Source organism: Pelodiscus sinensis, chromosome 14 (assembly GCF_052426305.1).
Source record: "Pelodiscus sinensis isolate ZL-2025 chromosome 14, ASM5242630v1, whole genome shotgun sequence".
NCBI lineage: Eukaryota > Metazoa > Chordata > Testudines > Trionychidae > Pelodiscus > Pelodiscus sinensis.
Window position 1 is genome coordinate 26,708,564 of NC_143065.1, and position 22,715 is coordinate 26,731,278.

The window sequence follows — 22,715 nt, forward strand, 5'->3', positions numbered from 1 at the left end:
CCATACAAAACAGCAGTGGCAGCACGACTTGTGAGGAGTTGGTTTGTTGTTTTCAGCATAAAGGAAGCCAATAATGGATCAACTTTGACCTGACAGAAGCGGTTGTTGCATTTAATTTACATCAGGGTATGCTGGTATGACTTTGCTGTATTACAAAAGAGAGAGATGGGCACAATAGCTCAGTAGACAAGATATTTCAGTCCAGCACTAAGTCTTTGCATAACATGTTGCCTTTCTTTCTATTTTAGTGATTTACATTTTCATTGCCTTTATGTAAGTATATTCATAAAGAAAAGAAAAGGCATGAGTTTTCTGTAGCCTACCTATTGAGCTAGCATGAGGAAGCAAAAAGATATAGCAGAGCTGCCTCAGAGATCTGTTTCTGAAAATGTACCCTGTTTTAACGATTTTATGAAATAACAGCTCTACATATTAAGGATGTTAAGAAGCGGGTCATTGACGAATCATGTACTCAATACAATTTGTATTGAGTACACAGTTAGTTGATAAGGGTCCCCACTGTGGCTCTGCAGTTTAAATGTAGTAGGAGCCGGGTGCACAGGCAGCCTGGCTCCTACTAAATTTAAAAGCCAAAGATGCAGAGTTAGGGACCTGGCACGAGCTGAGTACTTGCTCACGCTGGATCCCGGACCTACCCTGCTGTGGCTCTGCCTTTTAAATGTAGTAAGAGCTGCATGGCAACTACCACATTTAAAGGGCAGAGGCACAGTGGTCAGGGACCTGGCACGAGCTCTTACTATATTCAAAAGGCAGGCAGCTCTTACTACATTTAAAAGACAGAGCCACAGCGGGGTAGGTCCGGGACACTGTGCGAGCCAGGACTCAGCAGTCTCAGCTTATGCCAGGTCCCTGACCCCTGCGCCTCTGCCTTCTCTGCCCCTCCCCATCTGTACCATGGAGATGGTGCTAGGGGGAACCAGCTTCTAAGCCGGCTTCCCTCAGCACCGTCTCTCACTTTTCCCGTGCCCTTGCTTGCTCCCTCTGATATAGAGGCAGCAAGGGGAGGGGAAGCGACTAATCGACTACTCTTTTACATCCCTACTACATATAAGAATTGGGTTGGGGTTTTTTTTTGTTAAACTATGAGCCAAATTCTGTAGTCCTTGCTTACAAGTTTTGCCCAAACAATATTTTTTCCTGCTTTGTCATGTGAACATTAATGTTTATAATCAGGTTATTGTACAACATATTTTGATACAGTAATGCAGTAATATAACAATAAGGAACTCCATTTTGTAGGAGGTCTTTTTGTTGTGTGCCTCTCAATAAATGGATTATTGTTAAAAAGAGAAGTGGAAAGGAATGTGTCATATAAATGAAGTGCTTATATATGAGGAAGATGGCTTGTTCTCTCAACTGGCAGGAGATTGTGTCTGGTATGTGCATGCTGGGCAAGAGTGCATAATGCTGAAAAAAACATGCATCCTGGAATGAAGCTTTGAGTAAGAAGTCTGCAGTGAGTGAGTTCTCTTGATTGCCGCAGACCATTTTTTAACTGAGCTACTTATACAGCATGCCTTGCATAATTACCTCACAACATTCCTTGGAGAGAGGGATTATCTCAGTTTTATAGTGAGGGAACAGAGATTTATGACAACTAAAACCTCGTCTACACTATCCCCACTGTCAATCTAATCTACGTGATTTCAGCTCTGTCGACAGACTTACTGTGGTGTCTTGTGTGCAGTGGCGGCCCGTCAATACAGGCAAACTAGGCGGTTGAGGGGTTTGGAGGCGGGAGCGCCGATCACGCGCCAATTGTGCGTTTCGCCTAGGGCACCAGTTGCCGGCAGCTCGTTTAGGGCCACACCTGCTTGTGTGAGGTAAGGTCAGTGGGGGCTGCTCTCCTGTTGAGGCTGGCTACTCATATCATCCTGGTGGAGTACCAGCATCAATGGAAGAACGCTCAGAGATCGATTTATCGTATCTAAGGAAACACGATAAATTGACAGTCAGTGGATCAATCGCTGCAGCGTTGATCCCCGGCGTAGTGGAGACAAGCTCTAAGCAACTTGCCCAACATCGCACAGGAGGTGCGTGTCAAAATAGGGAAGTGAACCTGGACTACTGGTGTTTTAGGCTACTGCCTTAGCCACTATGTCATCCTTCCTTTCCTTTACTAAATAAATAAATATCTGATGTATATTTATGATTACATGATACATTTTCTTATGGACCCACACAAGTGGGTATGCACTGCAGTTTTTAGAATTAAAAAGGGCATACATAAAATAGTGGAGCAACTAGAATGGATATGACAATGGGTATTTTATTATCTTTGCATAAATTACTATGGAAGGTGTCACCAACTGATGAAAGGTAACATGAAGATCAACACTGATCCTCTCTTAGGCAGATCATTAGAGAATCTTTCTAAAGTGTGGGTTAGCTTAATTTTGAATGGTAAAGGCTTGATTCTTCTTTCTCTTATATCATTGCTCTATGTTACTTCTTCCACATAGAAATGCTGCTTCTCCCCCTTATACACTCAAATCAATGGTGTGACTCTGCATTTACACTGGAATAGCTAAGAGCAGATGTCCCTTTGTCTTTGTCAGGGTGTTTCACCACTTTAACTTTCTTTAGAGACAGATTTGAAATTAAAATACATTTAATGAAGAATTTGTGATCTGTTCTTAATCCAATATTGTATTATAGATGGTTCAGAAAGTCCAGAAGAAAGGACTCCTGAGAAGACCATTAGATCTAATGTTGGCTATATACCTCATCTTAGCAACTGGGTTTTGCATATTTAGGGGCATGGTAAGTGTAATGGGCAATAACAATGTGGGGTCTCAATAAGTTTTATTGCCAAAGCTGTTACATCTGTTTATTTTCAAAAGGAAGATTTTGTGTGTGTGATAAACAGTATGTACTATATGCAAACCAAGGGCCCAGTCAGCTCCCAAGTAAGTAACTGGAAAACTTCTCACTAGGAGCAGGAATGGGTCCTAATAATATAAATGAGAAATAAAGTGTCTCTGGCATTAGAGAGACCAGTTGCGTGAGGTAATATATTGCACCAACTTCTGCTGGTTAGATAGAGAAGCTTTTGAGCTCACCAAGAGCTCTTCTGTAAGCTTCCCTTTCTCACCAACAGAAATTTATCCAATTAAAGATATTACCTCACTTACCTTGTGTCTGCAGTCACCTGGGACCAACAAGGCTACAATAGTGAAATGTGGCATTTCTGTAATTACTGTTGTTTTACCTCCCTGTTTGCACTTTGTGAAATTGTTTTTTGAAAGAGACTAGCTATATGACCACCAAAAAGCAACAGAGTAATAGAAGTACATCATTCATTGTTTTTTGGTGGTATAGTTAAAATTTTAATGAGCAATAAATAGTATGGTTGCACATAAACTAAATTAGATCTGCATTCATGTCTTTCTAAGACATAGACACGTAACTAAACTCATAGAAAAACATGCAGCTTGCATTATGAGTGTCATATGTTTATCAAATTTAGATGTTTTGAATTAACTTTATTGATTTATAGCACATTTTTGATAGATTTGAAATTTCAGAGGGAATCACACAATTTAAAATAATCGTTTCTTGGAGAAGTGGTAAACCTAGTCCTAGTGTCAGCTCTGAAGTATTTACTGCCTGGGGCAAAATGGAAATTGCACACCACTCAAGTAAACAATCACTGCCTTAGACAACTCCCAGGTCTGCACAATTGGTGGAATTGACCCTGTCTAGACCATAATTCATATATCACATGATCAGATGTAACCTTAGCAGCAATTTATTCTACTTAGTGCATGTCACTCTTTTCTAGTTCTGCTGGCTGGCATTACTGCTCTATTTTGCTCTCTGATCATATTTCTGAGAAAATTTGGCTTCCCAAGTCTTTTCATGTCTTTTCACTTCTGTCTTGTTATTGCAATCTTCATTTGTGGTAGCTGGGGATACTCCCTAGTACTGTTGGTGCTGGCTAACCAAATAAAACACAGACAAAGCAACATGGAAAAGAGCAAACACATTTTTCACAGGGTAGTCTCTTGCGCAAGCACCCAGCTATAGGGAGCAATGCCACTTCCTCATTTTTTTCTGAGCTGCTTTTATCCAATTTCACTACCCAGTTCCTCTCTCATCATAGAAACTGATTCAATTACTTCATTTTCTTAGCCATCAAAGGAGTGAACAGCTTTTTATAAGGCTCTAGTAACTGCTGCTCTATGGATTGGCAAGTAAACTGTGGTTTCTTCGTATAGACATACACCCGTCTCTCATATACCATGTGTATCCTTCTCCAAAACATGTTGTTGGCATGTATAAATGGGAATCTTTGTATTTTTCACAAAGCCAGACTTACACATGCCAGTGCAGCAGGCTGCTACAATATATCCACCTGGGCCTTGTCAGTAATTTAGACACCACCAATGCCTCATGGGAAAGCTCTTATTAAACTACTGTCAAAACTGATGAATCGTTTTAGAAAAATACCGCATACTTTGTAGTCATTGCTGTTTATCAGGAATTCAGTGTTTTAGCACAATAGTTGGAAGAGTTTATTGGCAAGTTTGTTGGATTTTATCTAATGGTAAAGAACAATCTCTTTTTTTCTGATTACATTTTTATAGTAGCTGGTTTAGCTTAGTTGTCAGTGCAAATAAAAGACTGTTACACTCTTATCACAAAGTGGACCACACATACCTGGTATGCTAGCTTAATTACTTTCCAGCAGAAAGACTGCTGTTGGCACAGTAGTTAGCATCCTGAATTCACCCTCAAAAGCCCTAAGTTCTAGTCTGGCTTTTGCCATTAATATACTGGTTGACTTTAGGTAAGTCATTTCCCCCGCTCTGTGTGTCAGTTTTCTCATCTGTAAACTGGGAATAATGATGCTTACCTTTAGTGCCTTTGAGATCTACTGATGAAAATGCTATATAAGATAGTCTGTCTTATGTAGATAATATAATCTTGCTCTATGAATTGTTTAAGGGGATAGGAGGCAGGCAAAGGGAGAATTACATTTCAACAGTGATGGCAGCTCATTTCTATGGTGGTGACCAAGTGAACCTCCTTAGCAAAGGACCCAGTCCCTTCTGGCCTGTAAGCAAGTCTTCTGCGTGGCAACAGCGAGCAAAGTTGGAAAGCCCAGAAGGGCAAGAATCAGGTTGATTTGTTTTTAGTGTGACATTTTGATAATGTGCAATTTTTAACATCTCTGTAGATTGCTTTGGATTGCCCTGCTGAACTCTGCCGATTATATATTCAGCTTCACGAGCCCTATATCAAGGATCCTGCTGCTTATCCTAAACTTCAGGTAAAGAACTAGCAATTCAGTATGGGATGGGTGAACAGGCACAACTGTGAAGCCATAGGGTTTATGGGGCTTACCAGTGCAGAGGGCTAATTGTGATGTGGCATCTGTTCACTGGGAGTGAGACTGAGACCATTGAGCGTTTCACCTCAGCCTCATGACAAGATACTATTTGTTCATCACTGAACTGGACTGGAGTCAGAAAGGGCCCCCGCAAGGATGAGTTACATAGTCTATCATTTGACCAGCCAGTCTCCTTTTCATATATTCCCAGGCCAATCCTTTGCCCCTCTGTAGCCTCTTTGTGCTCCTCTGGAAATGCAAAGTGGACTTAAACTTGCCTTTGAGGCACCAAATGAGGATTCCTCTAGGGTATGTCTACACTACCACCCTAGTTCGAACTAGGGTGGTTAATGTAGGCAACCGAAGTTGCAAATGAAGCCTGGGATTTGAATTTCCCGGGCTTCGTTTGCATCTTGCTGGGCGCTGCCATTTTTAAATCCCAGCTAGTTTGGACTCCGTGCCCGTGGCTACATGCGGCACAGACTAGGTAGTTCGGATTAGGCTTCCTATTCTGAACTACCGTTACTTCTCGTTCAACGAGGAGTAACGGTAGTTCGGAATAGGAAGCCTAATCCGAACTACCTAGTCTGTGCCGCGTGTAGCTGCGCGGCACGGAGTCCAAACTAGCCGGGATTTAAAAATGGCGGCACCCAGCAAGATGCAAACGAAGCCTGGGAAATTCAAATCCCAGGCTTCATTTGCAACTTCGGTTGCCTACATTAACCACCCTAGTTCGAACTAGGGTGGTAGTGTAGACATACCCCTAGTGACTAGCATCCTCAACTGGTGCAAGGGTGGTGTAGATAGTAGAGTTGCCAACTTTTTACTCAATCCAAACACCCCTGCCCTGCCTCTGTTCCACCCCTCCTCTGAAGTCCTACCCATGCCCAGACCCTTCTTTTAGGCCATACGCCCACATTGGGCCTTCTCTGAGGCCCTGCTCTCTCACTCCATTCCCCCACCCTCTGTTGCTTGATTTGCCCACTCACCCTCATTCATTTTCCCTGTCTCAGTGGGCTGTGGTATGGGAGAGGGTGAAGGCTCCCAGCTAGGGATGCAGGCTCTGGGTTGGGGCAAGGACGAGGTGTTTGGGATGCAGGATGGGGCTCCCACCAGAGGGGTGGAGACAAGGGGCTCAGAATATGGGAGGGGGCTCTGGGCTGAAGCAGAGGGTTGGGGTTTGGGCTCTGTGCTGGAGGTGTGGTTTCTGGGGTCTGGCCAGAAATGAAGCATTCAGAGGGTGAGGGGGAGCTCTGGCTGGGGCAGAGGGTTGGGGTGTGGGAGGAGTGAGGGCTCTGGCTGGAGGTGCAGGCTTTGATGTGCGGGTGACAAGTTTGGAGTTTGGGAGGTAGTGCTGGGCTGGGGCAGGTTGTTGGGGTGCAGGGGAGTATGAGGGCTCTGACTCTAGGTGCATATTCTGGGTTGAGGCTAAAGGGTTTAGGGTTCAGGAGGATACTCCAGGCTTGGATTGAGGGGTTTTGGAGGACAGGGGAGGGACCAGGGCTGGGGAAAGGGGCTGGGATCCACAGTGAGGGCTTCAGAATGGGGCTGGGTTTGGGATGCAGAAGAGTGCTGAGGGGTTTGAGATGGAGGAGGGTGCTCCAGGCTGGGATAGAGAAGTTTGGAGGGTAGGCAAGGAATCAGTGCTGGGATTCGAGTCTGGGAGAGGGTCAGAGTGCAGGTTCCAGGCTGAACTCAACTCAAGCAACTCCCCCCACTTGCTCCTACACAGAGGCACGGCCTGGTGGCTTTGCAGGTGCACTGCCCTGTCCACATGCGCTATCTCCATGGCTCTCATTGGCTGCAGTTACTGGCCAATGGGAGCTGTGAGGGTGGTGCTTGGGCGGGGGTAGCATGGGGAGCACCTTAGCATGAAGCGAGAGGGGGGTATATGCCAGCTGATTTCCAGAAGCTACGCAGCACCAAAGCTAGCGAGAACCTGCAGCCCTGCTACGTGACATCACCAGCTGATCAGTCAATGGCTCAGGCCGTGCTGCTGTCCAGAGCTGGCAGGTTCCCTTTTCAATCTCATGTTCCAGTTTAAAACTGAGCACCTGGTCAACCTAATAAATAGGAAATCTAGTCCTACATTTACCATTCCTCTTTCCTGGAAAACCTCACAGCAACCCTTGCAAAGCCTGTTTACTCGAGCTTCACTTGAGGGTGGGGGATGACCTGAAAGTTCTTAATACCCACAAGATTTCTATTTTTAAAATGACAATCACTGAAGTCCATAGTGTCCTGAACAGTGAGGCAGCCATATGAGTAAACCTCAAATAAGGGATTTGACTTTCCTATGAGAAATTCATTCTGGTAACAAATTGAATGAAAGAACTTCACTCTGAGGTGGTGGGATTCTGGAGTATTGGTTGTACTAACACAGAATCTGTTCAGAATGTTCTATTTATCTAGTGCAGGGTGGGGAAATTCTAGCAGGCACTTCTGCAGGGTTAGTCGCTGGTGGGCCCCCACCTCCATGTTTACCTGCACCTTCGCTGGTATCGGAAGATCGCAGCTCTCGTTGGCTGCAAATCGCCATTTGTGGCCAATGCAAGTGGGGGAAGCGGCGTCCTGGTCCGCAACACTTCCTGCCGCATGCATTGGTTGCGAATAGCGATTCACAGCCAGCCAGAGCTGTGCTCCTCCAATACCTGTAGAGGCGCAGGGGAACATAGCAGCGGTGGCCCGCCAGGGACTAACCCTGCAAGCTGCCATTTTTTTTTTAATTACCCACCCTGATCTACAGGGATATCTTTCATCATTGGCAAACATCTCCTAAGGTACGTCTAGACTGCAGGCTTCTTTTGGAAGAAGCTTTTCCAGAAGAGATCTTCTGAAAAAACTTCTTCTGAAAGAGTGTCCACACTGCCAAAGCGCATTGAAAAAGCAATCTGCTTTTCGAAAGATAGCATCCACACTGAATGGATGCTATCTCACATTTAAGCTGTGATTACTATGGATGAAGTGGCCACCAGAGCACATGTGCTTTTTCCTCTTTTCTCTTCTTTCGAAAAAACTTCCTCCTCCACGTCCACACACGCCTTTTTCCAAAAGAACTCTTTCAGAAAAGGCGTTCTTCCTTGTAGAATGAGGTTTACCAATGTCAGAAAATCCCTGTGTTCTTTCAATTTTCTTTCAAAAGAACGCAATAGCAGTGTGGACGTAAGTGAAGTTTTTGCTGAAAAATGGCTGTTTTTCCAGAAAAAAAAAAGCTGCAGTCTAGACGCACCCCTAGAGAACATAATTTTGGAATATTTCAGTCTCTCTGTCAGCAATTGGCTGATTCCTAAATAGACCTCTTGGAAAACACAAAACAGCTAATGTTTTTGTTTAAAATGCAGATGCTGACATACATGTTCTACTCTGTGCCTTATTATATGATTGCACTGTATGGCCTACTGGTGCCTGGTTGTTCTTGGATGCCCGACTTAACCCTTATACATGCTGGAGGACTAGCTCAGGTATTATGGATATTTCTTTGTAAAGATATTCATTGGTCTGGTGAATTTTCAGCTGATAATGCTGTAACTAGAGAAATATCACATATATAAGAAGCCCCAATTCACTTCACTCTCAATCCATCTCCTTAGGTTGGTTTTATGCCTAAGTAATTAATTTGACTTGAACAATTACGCCATCATAAAACCAACATCAGTGCATGGAGAATCAGGCTCAATACATGTCTCTCAGGTATTACATCATTGTCTTGTAAGAGAGTTTTTTTCTTTAGCTGCATATTGTTATATGGCTTGTTTGTATTATTTAAACTACATTTTCCCAAAGAAAGAAATATTTGGGATAGGATGAGGTGAGGGTGTTAATTCACAGCACCTATCCACTTTTTAAAGACACAGTTAAATACTCTCATGGAGCCACTTAATGTTTTGATCAAGTGAATGGCTTAAAAAGAGCTCTAGTGTGAGCAGCTATTAGTCACATGGTGAAGAAAGCTGGTTATTTTCTTAGTATGACAGCTACTTCTATGGCACAGAAGAGCTCCTAGTGTCATTTCTAACATATTTCTGTTCATCTCTAAAATTTCATATTCCTCCCAAAGCCCACACTTACACAACTCCTGCCATCCTGATTTTATTAAATAAACAGCTATGATTAAATGGTGACCTATATAATGATGTACAATAATTAATGGGCACTGGTGATGTAAGACACAAACTGTAAGACAAAAAAAATTGTAAAAAGAAAAATCCTCACAGGTAAATTGACCTGGTCTACAATGCACATACAGAGCAAAAGGAAATCTAGGTACCTAGGAATGGCTTATTCCCTGATGATATATGATTATAGAAATCCTGCACAGCAAGGCAGATCTTGCTCTAGTTATAGGATTGTCAGTCCATTGGCAAAATGTGCACATCTGCTGGATGTCCCAGTTAATGTACTGCAAACAACTAGTTGAGAGCTAAATTTTCATATATATTGGCAATGCATCTTACCCTTTGAAACAGGATGCTTATAGAAAGTCCAGTATAACACAGCTAATTGATTTGTGCTATATGTGGTGAAATGAAGGATCCCTAAACATTTAGAGGATGCAGACAAATTGGGTCTAAAGCTGTAACTATAACTTGAGGATACTGTGAGAACACGAGGATACAGAGATAAATGTCATGCTGTTGGACTAATTGAGATTCTTGAATGTACTGGTGCATCTAGGCTATAGATACAGATCTGTGATTGCTATACATACAGCAAGTTGCCAATATGTAAAAGGCATTTCCTTTAAATGGTTTAGTGTACTACAGAGTGAACTCAAATCATTGTCCAACTAACAGCAATTACACTGATTTAGTCTAGTGCCCATGTCTGTTAAGTACTCAGAAAGAAAATGAGGGAGAGAGGTTGCATTTTAAAGGAAGTTAGAGGAAGGGGGCAGACCAGGGTATAATTTTCAGATGGGGGGGGGGAGGGCTTTTTAATACAAGTGACACTATTTCTACAATTGTATTTGTTCAGTTTAAAACAGCTGTAGTTACTGATTAAAACCTATGGTTTGTGTTCTGTTATGGACAAAAAGCCATGCCCCCTCACCCTCCAGCCAGGAAACTAGAAATTGGAAGATGGCAAGCCAAAGTATTGTATCCAGTGAATGTCTCTAGTGAGAGCTACTTAAGTAGGAGACTTTTTTATTTCTGCCTTTTACAATGTATATGTTTTTGCAAATGTCAATTTCTGGATAGTGTTGTTTTTATTAAAAAAAGAAAAAAAAAGGAAAAAAAATTGGAAAGGGCCTAGCTAGTAGCATGGGGAGAGGAGACCTATTGCTCAGAACCCTGCCATTTTAAAGTTTACGAGTGCAGCACTGTAGGACTCTGGATTTTACAAAGACTTTAGTTATCCTCTACAGACCCTACTAAACCCAGCAGTTATCTATCCAGAGAAACTGAAGACAGGACTTACATATGAAGTGACAAAGGGTTCCGTTTCAGTGGTGAAGCAAAAGAATTCCCTTTCTCATCCCATATAGACATAGCTCAAAGAATTCTCCCTCCCCACATCTGCAGGAAGTTTCTCAACAGTTGCTAACCAGGCCCAGCTGAGAAATCTAGAGGGCAGACCACATCCTCCCTCAGCTTGACTAGTTCAGTGAAACATAGAAAAAACTGGCTCACTCAACCCCCACTGCCTGAGTGGCTAGTCTAGAGAGATTCCTACCTAAATGAGAACACAGTGTGCTCAAAAGGGCTTGCTTGGTTGCCATATATCCCCAGATTTTCCTTAATAACTTTCCTTGGCCTCAGAGAGCTCAAAGAGCCTGATGCAAATCTCCTGGAAGCACAGCTGACTCATGGTAGCACCTGGAAGGGGCACCACTCCCCATATCCTTGCCATAATTTTAGTTGCTAAATTGGGGGTGCTCCTCCTTGCCCTTTTGGGTGGCCCTCCCTGTACCCCCACGGGCACCACTTGCCTATGCTTGGAGTTGCAGGACAATATAAACACTGAGACACCCTCAACCAGCAGTCGTAATAGGTCTGCAACCAAAATGGGGTTGAAAAACCTTTGTGAACAATGCCTGCAAACTAGAAGTGAGTGATCAGGCAGGACAGTACCATCCCTGGCATTTAGCAGCTTAGAAGCTGCTGAGTTACCCTGAGCTTCAGTGACTAGCAGATTAGTAAAGATTGAGATAGGGGCTTCTTGGCAATTGATTAGCAGCATTTCAGTGGTCCACAGGGGGATCAGATGTTTTATAGGGATGCTCCCAATATTTGGGGCTTTTTCTATGTAGGTGCCCTCTAGTCTATATATTATTCCCTCCCTCCCCATGCTGATTTTTCACTTTGTCTGGTCTACCTGATGGTCCCAGCATGGGCTTCAGCTCTAATGAGTTATCCTGTTAAAGCCCTGCATTCCCCATTCTAAAGGTTCAATATCGGAGGGCACCTGGGAATGGCTTGCTAGTGGTATATGATTGATCATAGCTCTCCATAGCCGTGATGGGCAACCCAGGCTAGTGAGTGGGATGCACGAGTGGCCTCCTTTATCACAGTGGGCCACAAGATTGTTGTAACCAGCACGGTCTCTTGCACTAAGGTAGTTTTGCTAACTGAGCTTGTGTACCTAGAATTTGCAGGGTGATCCAACTGAGCCACAGCAGTGCTTCCATTGGATGAGCACACAGCGTTCACAGCCACTGTTGTCTCATGTCCTGGCTTTACGTGCATGTCATTTGAGAAATATCAGTAGGGAAAAAAACTCCTCAGACAGAAACCAGCAGAATCTGGCAACCCTGCACGTGGGCAACGGTAAACAAAATGTCTCATGGGCCATACATAGAACTCCGAAATTGCCTACCACTGCTCTACAGGCATATTACATGTTCATCAAGGGAAACCCTTTGTGAACTTGAGTGTACCCCATAAAAATGAGACTTGGCACAGGGGCACTCAGCCTCTCTCTGCTGCTTCTCATTTTCCAAATCTCCACCAAAGGATTTTCCCCCATCCAGTCACTCCTAGTTCCTTTCTCACTAGCCTCTGCAGAACTTTCACCTTGTGTGCCATAGTTTTGTTAGCATGATATGAAAATCCTTGTCCATAAATGGAAATCTGCCCCAAGCAACTCTAACTTTCTGGCCAGTTTGGTAGTAAAGCAGTTACCTAAAAAGTATTTTACCCCTGCCCTGACCCCATTTCTAGTTAAGACAGCATGAGTGAACTCTGGACCCCAATGGAGTGAAGTCTCCCTTCCTGCAAACGGGGCTTCTGCAAAACTCGTAAAATAGTCTGGACTAGCACATCCCTTGCCATCTGAGCACTGATCTGGCTCCCAGCTGAAATCAGTGGGATTCTATCCATTGGCTGTAATGGCAGCTAGAGCAGGCTCTGAGTGACTGACAGGCAGAGAATTCCATTGTTTGAACTGATAGCAGAAATAGAAAAGGCCCAGAGCAGAGCAATGCAAATGATTAGCAGCATGAGCCAGCTTCTAGAGGAGAGAATATAATGGCGCTGAGGAAGTTGAGGAAGAAGTAACACAGAGGAGGCATATAGGGTAACAAATAAGGAAAGCGGGTCTGTCAGAAGTGCCTGTGGATCCTCTTTGCTAATACAAGAAACAGAGGCTCCATAATTAAATTAAAAGATCACAAACCTGAGACTGATAGAAATAATTCATTTCACATGATGCATAATTAAGTCAGTGAAACTCAGTCCATGGAAATAGAAATGAGGCCAAAGATAGGATCCAAATTCTATTTTTGTGACTAATAAAAATAGCCAGTTTCATTAGCTCGGATCAAACTGTAGAAGGGTTATAATCTTTTATGTGCCCAGCACTCACGGCCTGACATAAAGAGTGATATTCTCCTATAGAGGTGAGTGCATAGTTGTTCATTACAGGCACCATACACTGTGAAGCACAGAGTACTGTCACAGATAGGATACTGGATTAGTGGGCCCCTTGGGCCACCCTAACATGGCAATTTGTAGGATATCCTCTCCATCGCCAATGTTCTTCTCTACACCCCTAGATATTTTAGGGTGGCCATACGTGCCTAGACAGGCAGGCCCACATTAGACAGCTATGAGCATTCTACTCCTTACCTCTGCTGCTGGTGTTTTCAGCACAAGATGCTTTAGGTTCCATTCCAGGAGGTCCTTGCCTTTGGAGTTTGCTGTCTGTCTGAGCTGCCTGTCCCAGTGTGAAACGGGGACTGGGGGTGGAGGTCCCAGGAACAATGGAAGGTTGAGTCAGGTTCCCAGCAGTAGTGAGCTGAGAGGGGATAGGAGCTAGGAGTATGGAGGAGACCATCTGAGTTACTAGTCCCTTAAAAAATGCAATTTCTGGTGTGCCACTGAGCTTTGGCTTGTTGAGTAACAGATACTTAGGGAAATGCCAAGTATCACTCTGGTCATGTGGGTTTCCATTTGAATTCTTTCATTTCTATGTTTCCTGGCTTTCTAGAGCAGCGCTCTGGTTATAGATACTGAAACTACTAGGTCCTTTCCTATTTTAATGTACATTCTCTAGGTCGGGGTGGGCAACTTTTTTGGGGTTGGTGGCCACTGACCCACAAAACAATTGGGGGCCACACACAAGTAAGAAACAAACAAAAAACCCACCTACACCCTCACTGACATGGCACTTGAATGAGAAGGAGAAAGGTACTCCCCACATTCCCCCACGCACAGCTAAACCTGGGGGGCTCAGACTAGTAGATTCTGTGTTCTCTAGCCCTGAATGGGAGGAGCTTGAAGGGCGGCTGGAGCACCAGCGTAGATTCCCTAATGCTCAGGGTGAGCCTTGAGTCTCGGGAACTAGGTCCAAGAAAGCCAGGGGCCACCTCTGGCCCCCAGGCCTTAGGTTCCCCACCCCGGCTCTAGGTGACCTCTTTGCAGAAGATGGTATATTAGAACAAAGCACATAGGCCGTATTCATCTTGTGCCCTTCTGTGGGCATGAAGCAAAATCTGTACACTCGAAACTGCATTGGGATCTATTAGTGCAGACCTCTGTGCTCATGAGGACTTCACTGGGACTTTACATGGCCCCTGCTACATGAATGGGGTCTGGCAGAAAATACTGAACTTGTTCACAAATACAGGGGCTGCTATCACATAGGGCCAGAGATTCAAAGGGTTTGGAGCTCCCGGTCACCGCTGTTGCTACTGTGGCAGTGGCTGGAGCCTTGGACCCCTTTGAATTGGTGCTGGAGTGCTGCTCTGCACAGCTGTGAGGGCTGAGGGTGGGACATGCCATCGTCTGGGTGGTGCTGAGGGCTGACTGCTTCTGGCCCCGCCCTTTCTGCCTGAGGCTCCCCCCACACCTTGCCCTGGAACCTATGATGGCTGTTGGTCCTGCTGCACATGGAAATTTATTTGTATTATATCAAGGCAAAGACTTCAGATCAGAGAGTATTTTTATACTGAAGTCCTAAAGAATGATGGAGGATTGGGATTCAAGCATAAAGTGTGTTGCTCAAAAATGTTATTGATAATATATGTATGTGATCATAGTAATGTCATTCCAAAATATATATCATGCTTACCCAGTCTTTTATATATATATATCTGCCACAGGCTCAGTTTTCCCATATTGGTGCTTCTCTTCATGCTCGAACGCCTTATATCTACAGAGTCCCCGAAGAAGCAAAATTCTGTTTTCTAGTACTAAATATAGTATATGGACTCCTTCCCCAGCTGCTGGCTTATAGGTGTGTCAACAAACCAGAGTTTTTTATGAAAGCAAAAGAAGAAGAAGAAGAAGAAAAAGCTCAATAGAAAGACTGCTTCCACTTCTTCCTTTTTGCTATGTATATACTTGTTTTCTGATGTAACTGGAGTCTCTTACAGAATCCAAATGACATTTGGCTTATCAAAAGTGTATGTATCCTTAATGTAAAGAGAGAAAATAAAGGCAACTGCCTTCAATTAATGCTTCTCAACAGTTTGCTTTTACTCTGTCCTGGAGATAATTTCTAAAGCTATTCTTGAGAAGAGTAAGCTTTGTGGGTTTTTTTTATTACAACCACATGAAGTTAAGTAATAATTACTTCAATGTTCTGCTTGCACAGACTACTCTTGGAAAAACTCAGCACCACTGCACAATGCAGAATTTTGTAGAAATTAATGGGAGGTGTGCAGAATTTCCTTTTCCCCCCAAAGAAATGGGCTGCAGGACTGTTCACCATCCTTAGGGGGGCTGCTGGACCCAACAAAGCCCAGCCTATAAATAGAAGACAAGAGTGGAGGGAGGAGGAGGGAACTGGAGGCTTCCCAGCAGCTACATGCCCGAAGGAAGAAGGCAGCAGCATGCAGGAAATGCCATACAAGACCAGGAGATGGGTCCCAGCATCAGGCTGTTTCTCCTTTTGAATGTCTAGGGTGTATGGGTAAAAGATTGAGTGTCTGAACCAGGGGAGAGGCAGCCCACGGCTGGGCTCTGGAGGGGGGAAGGAGTGTGTGTGTCTGCATTAGGGAGGATGGCTGGGCTTGGTGTATGCTAGGGGTTGTGAGAGTCTGGACCCATTGGGCTCTGTGGGGAGGGAGCAGAGAAAGAGGAACCAAGTTGCCTTAGGAGTTTCTTTAACTCTCTACTCCTGTTACACATGTACTTGCTGACAGGTATGTCGAAATAAATTATCAAAATAATTGAAACTGGCATGATTATATAGTGTTATCTGGACAAAGAAAAAATGCCACATTTTGCAGAATTTTTCATTCTTTAGCATAGAATTCCCTCAGGTGTAACAGGCTGAATTATTTCAGCATTACCAACTCTCATAAAATGATTGTGTATTGTTTGAGTTAATATTTGTATATGTAAACAATTAGTGTACATAACATGGTTATGTACACATGTTTTAATGATCAAAAACTATTTCTTGCAGGTAAGCCCTGTTAAAAATCCCAAGACATCTTTTAAAGACGACTCTCTATATGTGAAAGGCAAATCATGTGATTGTCGAAATGCTGCTTAAGTATTCAATCTGCTCCATGCTGAGCACTCCAGGTCTCATCCAGCAAAGCATGTAAGCACATGCTTAATCTCTGAAATTGACAGGACTGTTCATATGCTTAACTGTAAGCATATGTTAAACTGCATTGCTGGAGCGGGGGTTTGAGTGTGCAGCTCTTTGGAGAATACAGGCCTTAAATCAGGGGTGGGCAAATTCCAGCCAGGAGGCTGGATCTAGTCCACAAGGTTAGTCCCTGGTGGGCCCCCATCTCCATTTTACCTGCGATCCTCTGATACCTGAGGAGGTGCAGGTAAACATAATGGCAGCGGCTCACCAGGGACTAACCCTGCAGGCTGCCATTTTTTTATTGCCCACTTCTGCCTTAAATACTTCCATGTGTTTTCAGAGAGGAGTTTTTCCACTGTACTTCTCTGCATTGCTGCTTTTGCTTCTGATATTTTGCTATAAAAAAGCAGCAGCTAATATAAAATTTAATAAGGCCTTGGTTGGTGGAGCTTATGTTTCTATTTGCAGTTAGAAGTATTTCTATTACATCTGAATATCTTTATACTAAAAATAGAACACTTCTGTCTCTTTTATGGGTGAAAATAGAGGGTAAACTTAACTGGAAACATTTCATGCTTGGGTGTTTCAGAAGTTCTAAATTTGCAGGGTTCTTTTTTCTTTTTTATAGTCAGTGCCGGCTCCTGTATGTGTACGTTTCAACCTAAATGGGGAGGGGGACTTTCAGAACAGAGAGCGGTTCATACTTTAAGGCTACGTCTAGACTGGCCACATAAGACGGAATAGGCATGCAAAGCAGGCAAGTCAGAATAGGGAAATCCGCGGGGGATTTATATATCCCTTGCAAGTAGGAATAAGAGATCCTCCGGAAAAGGGCTTTATTCCGGAGGATCGCGCCAGTCTAGACGCTCTTTTCCGGCTTTTCCCCAAGCTGGAAAAAAAGCGGCGGCCATGTTTATTTAAATCCGGCGGGAGATATTTAAATCCCCCGCGGATTTCCCTATTCTGACTTGCCTGCTTTGCATGCCTATTCCGTCTTATGTGGCCAGTCTAGACGTAGCCTAACTGAAGAATGTCAAACCCAGAGGGGCAGTTCACAGAAGTAGTCAGAAGAGGGCATCTACACTTTTACGCTTTACAGCTCTTGCCAAAGGGGCAGGATGCACAACTACCATAGTATGTGTTGGTTGCAGTGTTGTTGTAGGTGGTGTGTTGGTCCCTGGGTATGACAAAGATGGGTGAGGCAACATCATTTATGGGATGGGGAGCTCTGTGGAGCTTCAAAGTTGGTCTCTTTTACCAACAGACATCGGTTCCATAAAAGATATTACCCCACCCACCTTGTAGCACATGTCTGACTGGGAGAAAGGAGTTCATAACATTTACCTCCTGGGTGTGAAGTCCTCCCTATACATCTGAATTCAGGTCAGCCAGTTCCATCCAGCACATTCTCCCCAAGAAAACAAAACAAGAGCTGTTCAGCCATAGTAGGATATACTGTCTCACAAACAGGTATCATATTCCCAGTGTGCTTTCTTCTAGTGCTTTCAAAGAAACTTTGAATATGGTCAAGGTGAATTTAATAAGCTCCTGTTTTCCAGAGGAAAAAAAAGCAATGTACAGGGGAAAAAAAAAGATCTCACCTAGACTTGTATCTATTATTGTCAACTCAGTGTTAACAGAATGTTTTGCTTTAATACTTGAGTTACATTAATACCTCACATTATTACACGTATGAAGCCAAATATGACGCTAACTTACTTGCTTACAACCTCAAACCTTACTCCCAATACACATTCCAATAAATTTATTCTGTAAAAACAATACATTTTTGTTTTTGTTTGTTTTTTGTTTTGTTTTTTACAGTAAACTTGTCAACTACAAACCTTGAATACGCAAAAGATGTTCCAAGGACAAGCATAACAAGGATTGATAAAACCAGACTAAATATGTTTTCACAATAAAAGCTGGCATAAAAATAAATAAAATTCTCTATTATCACAATAGCAACAATAATGTACACAGAATAATGGTTTTGGAATGCTTACTTCCTAGTCTAGGTCTATTTCCAAAATTAAAAAAAAAATCCCAAAACAGAAGAATGACAGGATCATTTTTTTAAGCCTTTCAATACTGAAAATTTGATGTTTTGGTTTGGTTTAATAGGGTTTCTGTATCACAATGAGCTTAAAAATGGAAAGCATCCAAATGAATGAGCTCAAATTGTGTTGACATTGGAAAAAATCTTTGAATTAATGTAAAGAAACACAAAAATACTTTCACTAACTCCACATATAGGTACTAAGCCAGATAGTGTACATTACATCGTGATTTTGAGAAATATTAATGAGTATAACTATCTAGGTAATTCTAAGAAGGAAAGATATTCTATTACAGTATTGACCTTTGCAATGATCTCAGCTGAAGAATTTTTCTTTCATTTCGTAGGTGAATCAAAAAACAAGAAAGGTGGATATAGTGTAATTTAAAGTTATGTTTATAGGTGGAATAAATTCTTGTGGGCTTGCATGTAGGGCACTCTCAATTCCTAAGGTTTGCTTGTTTTACAAAAAAACACAGATTTTGGGCAATTTAATTTGGAGTTTCTGCCTTTTCTCTTTAGAAAAGGTTTTTACCAAATGTACAACTCTGCAATGTCTCCATAAACCTCAGTCACGGGAAAAAGGCAACTCCATGCAACCAAATAACATGAAAATCAAAAGATATTCCTTAGAAAAAGGATAAAATGTAATTTCTGCAAACACAACAGATAGGAATGTGAATAATGTGCATACAAACTGGGATGTTGTTGATGATACCAATGAACAGATGTGCTGACTCATATCAAATCCAAGAATATTAGACAACCAAACACGTAACCTTCTTGTGTTTTCCCTTAACATGTAGAAGTCATTATGTTGGTTAAGTCTGAAAAAGAGAAAAAATTGTATTTAATTTAAGACTGAATGCATTAAGCTATAGAGTACATGATTCAAACAAATGCCTTATCTTTACATTTCAAAGTTACAGTTCCACTAACTGCACAGTACATTGCAATGACAAAATTTTTTTTAAAGGAAACAGTTTGTATTGCATCATAAAAACACACTACCACAAAACATTAAAGAACCAGGCTTGAGCATTTAGGGCTTTATTCAAATCAAAAGCTTTGTTCTACTAATGTTAGATTTTGTTTCTTCCCCACAATTTCATTATGAAAGGTGTAGGATACACCAAACACAACTATGTTCTGTCATTTTCTGTTTCATCAAACCTTTGATCATGCATCACACAAAAGGTTAATCACTGCTCTGTCCACAGGAGCTCCTGGGCCTTGGCAAGAAGTCACTAGACATGGCTATGTGTTCTGCTCAAGCCAATGGACACTTGCCCACACAGAAAGAAATACAAACACGGAGGGTGTGTATTGTTATTGCTGAAGATGGAACAGTCTGGCTTGGGGCTCTCTTTAGGGTGAAAAACAGAGGAGGAAGAAACTCCCATGTTACTACTGAGGTAAGGCCAGCTTGTGTGCCCATTAACATGAACAGCAGCAGAATCAGAGCCCCCGTGTGTAGCCATGGCAGGTCTCTTGTCTTCATGCCTCAGTTTCTCCAAGTAAAATGGAGTTAGAATACCTACCCACCTCACAGGGATCCATTCACATTTGTCTCTCTCTTGGAAGATGCTGTATGAATACTGCACCCTCAGGTGAGGCTTCCCTTTGGAGGCTGCTCTGAATCCTTTCTTTACAAGGGATTTCTAAAGTGTTACCTGACGTATCCACCCACCCACAAATTACTATGGAAAGAAACACACCACACAGTCCAGGTGAAGCAATCAGCAATGTATTTGTTTCTGTTCATGCAGAAAAAAAAAATCAACAGAAAAAAAAAGGTAGCAAGGGTAAATCCACAGGGGACACTGTAGTTTTCATTTTACACAGGATCTGGAAGAGAATAGGAAAAAGAAAACATTTTAACACTGCAGCACTTGCAACTCCCCTCCTGAGCTTTTGCCCTGCACAACCCTGTGGGAAAGTGTTACTTGTCTCACCACAGCTGTGGGGGAACAGCTCTCTGACTCAAGTGGGCCAGCTGACAATGGGCCCCCAGTCTGGCTTATGGCTCTCGGGGACAGTGACCATCTTTTTGTTTATATAACACCTATCACAGTGGGGGCTAAGTCTGTGACCAGGGCTCCTAAGCACTACTACAGATAAGTTTCTAATTAATAGAGGTCTGTGATTTTATTGCTGGTTTTTGTCCCTTATACGTGCTAGGGGTTGTTACAAAATACACCCCATACCACATGTGCAATGTCCTTCATGGCCCTACCCCCTCAGGCTTCCAGGGTGGCGATGCTCTGCTCTCCACTGCTCCCACACTATCCCTCTCCTCTCTCCTGTGTATGCGTCGCTAAGGTTATACTTACAGGGGTTTTGGGGATGTTGCCTGGAGGTGCTCTCATCACCGCTGTGCTTCCTTCCTTCCCGAGGGAGGTGCAGACACCCGTTAAAACAATTACAGAACGATTAGTTAACCAAACCCTGGTTGCCTTTTGCTACAAATCCCAACAGACACGGTCCTTCTCCCGCATTCACAAGAGAGGCAGGGGCTGCACTAGTCATTCCGTACAATATAAATGTTACGTTCCACATACAAAGCTGCCCCACCATAACGTGCAGGCTTAGCGCTCACCATGAATAACGTGCTCAAGGGGTTGAACTGAGGGGGCAGTGGTGGCCACCCAGCATTAATGTGTGGCTCAGTCACACATTAATGCTGCAGCCCCCCTGCCCAGAATGACAACCTACATGCTGGGCCAGAGCTAAGCATATGAAATAGGATAAAAACAAAAGGGTCAGCTCACTACCTACATGGCTGCTGCTGCACTAGTGACAGAAATTCAGTTTGATATCCCCACTCCATCACATCTCGCTTACTGGCTGATGTAGAAGGGGGGTTGGCCTCCAAATCAGCAGCTCCCCTGATGCTCTACACTGCTCCCACGAAATCCACAGTGACCCCGTGCCTCTGCTCAGGCTCCTTGATCTACCCACTCTTCCTGCTGAAGCCACGGTGCCAAGTTCCCCCACTGGCTGCTGCCCCAGAGTTCACCTTCTAGAACTGCTCCACTGCAGGGATGGGGCAGAGGTGACAGCTGATCCTAGCAGTGTAACATATTTGCTACTGTCCTATGGGACATGGGGATTGGGATGGGCAGGATGCTGCATGGAACAGCCCGCAGCATTGAAGTGAGCAGGAAATCCCATCTGCATGGAATTGATAGATGGGGGTGGCGATGCTGGGGGGATGACTAGCCCCCTGGCTCTGCCCCAGATCAGCACAGGTTTCATCCCTTCCACTATATGGCATCCACAGAAAGACAGCTACAACTCTGAGTGCCTTGACTTGTATTGCGTTGAGTCACTCTGCTTCCGTGCCAGAGTGGTTTTGCACTGTACTAGCAAGATAACAAAACTGGCCTGAAAACCAGGGACCTGAAAGCAGCTCCTTGCAGCCCTGTTGGAAACTGGGCACAAAAGACTCTGGCCACCTGTAGGTAAAAAATATGTGGGGAGTCAGGAAAAGTGCAAATGGAATTATGGCAGAAAACTAGAGAGCCCAGCCAGAGAGGAGGCAGCGGCCTGGACATAGGACTACTACCAAGTTCAAATCCTAGTGCTGACACTGTGTGGTATTAGGCAATTCACCTAATCTCTCTGAGCCTATTTTCTCTTCCTGTAAGATGGGAATAGTGGTATTTGTTTATCTTCTGCATTCTCATGTTGTGACAATCAGGGATCAATTCTGAGGTCACAGGGATTGCAGGAACCAAGCCTTCCTAAACATGTGGATACAAGGTTATTATTGTAGTGGAGAGAGCTCAAGAGCTCTCCTGGCAGCTATTGCTGCAGTCTAAGGATTTGCTTTTTTTCACAGGAGTCACTAGAGATGTCGCTCTTCCACAAAAACACCAAAGTCTCAAACACAAGCTGTTTTGAATATGTTCTCTCAGTAGTAGCGGTATTGGATGGTAGCCACTTTGCTCACACCGGCATGAGCCAAGAGTCATTTCCAGGAGTCATTCCACTGCCTTAAATCAAAGTCTCAGATCACCACGGTGAGTAAGGAGATCACAATCAGATCCTTGGAACCATGAGAATCCCTGGGCTGTGTTGGGGAAAACCACAGTTGCTTTACTTTAAACTCCATTATGCATTATTTTCAAGAGTTCACAGAACTGTCTACCCCCTGAATGATGATTAATTCATCCTCGCACAAATGACAGTATGCAAAAACAATACCTATTATGTTTTAATATCATGGTGGTGTTTCTCTAGCTAAACAAGGATCAGTCAGGCAGGGAAAGTTTTTAAGGGGTGCTATGACCCAAAGACATATGTTGATCT

General features: G+C 43.4%; 2 protein-coding genes across 3 annotated transcripts in view; one reads left to right on the top strand and one right to left on the bottom strand.

The window, feature by feature from the left end:
* The window catches only part of TM6SF1 (transmembrane 6 superfamily member 1), a 34,637-nt gene extending 19,389 nt beyond the window's left edge, over positions 1 to 15,248 (top strand). Inside the window, exons 7-10 of the mRNA XM_075897137.2 lie at positions 2,680 to 2,784; positions 5,204 to 5,296; positions 8,698 to 8,817; positions 14,898 to 15,248. Of these exons, the coding sequence (XP_075753252.1) occupies positions 2,680 to 2,784; positions 5,204 to 5,296; positions 8,698 to 8,817; positions 14,898 to 15,098 (519 nt within the window). The 3' untranslated portion in view covers positions 15,099 to 15,248. The remainder of the gene's footprint in view (positions 1 to 2,679; positions 2,785 to 5,203; positions 5,297 to 8,697; positions 8,818 to 14,897) is intronic.
* Positions 15,249 to 17,975: 2,727 nt separating this feature from the next.
* Positions 17,976 to 22,715, bottom strand: part of HDGFL3 (HDGF like 3) — a 72,181-nt gene continuing 67,441 nt past the window's right edge. Inside the window, exons 6-7 of one of the 2 annotated variants that reach the window (XM_075897140.2) lie at positions 20,735 to 20,788; positions 19,427 to 20,249 (exon numbers count right to left, since the gene is read on the bottom strand). In XM_075897140.2, the coding sequence (XP_075753255.1) occupies positions 20,181 to 20,249; positions 20,735 to 20,788 (123 nt within the window). In that variant the 3' untranslated portion in view covers positions 19,427 to 20,180. Of the gene's footprint in view, positions 19,229 to 19,426; positions 20,250 to 20,734; positions 20,789 to 22,715 lie in introns of those variants that run through there. The other variant, XM_006139246.5, reaches the window with a different exon arrangement.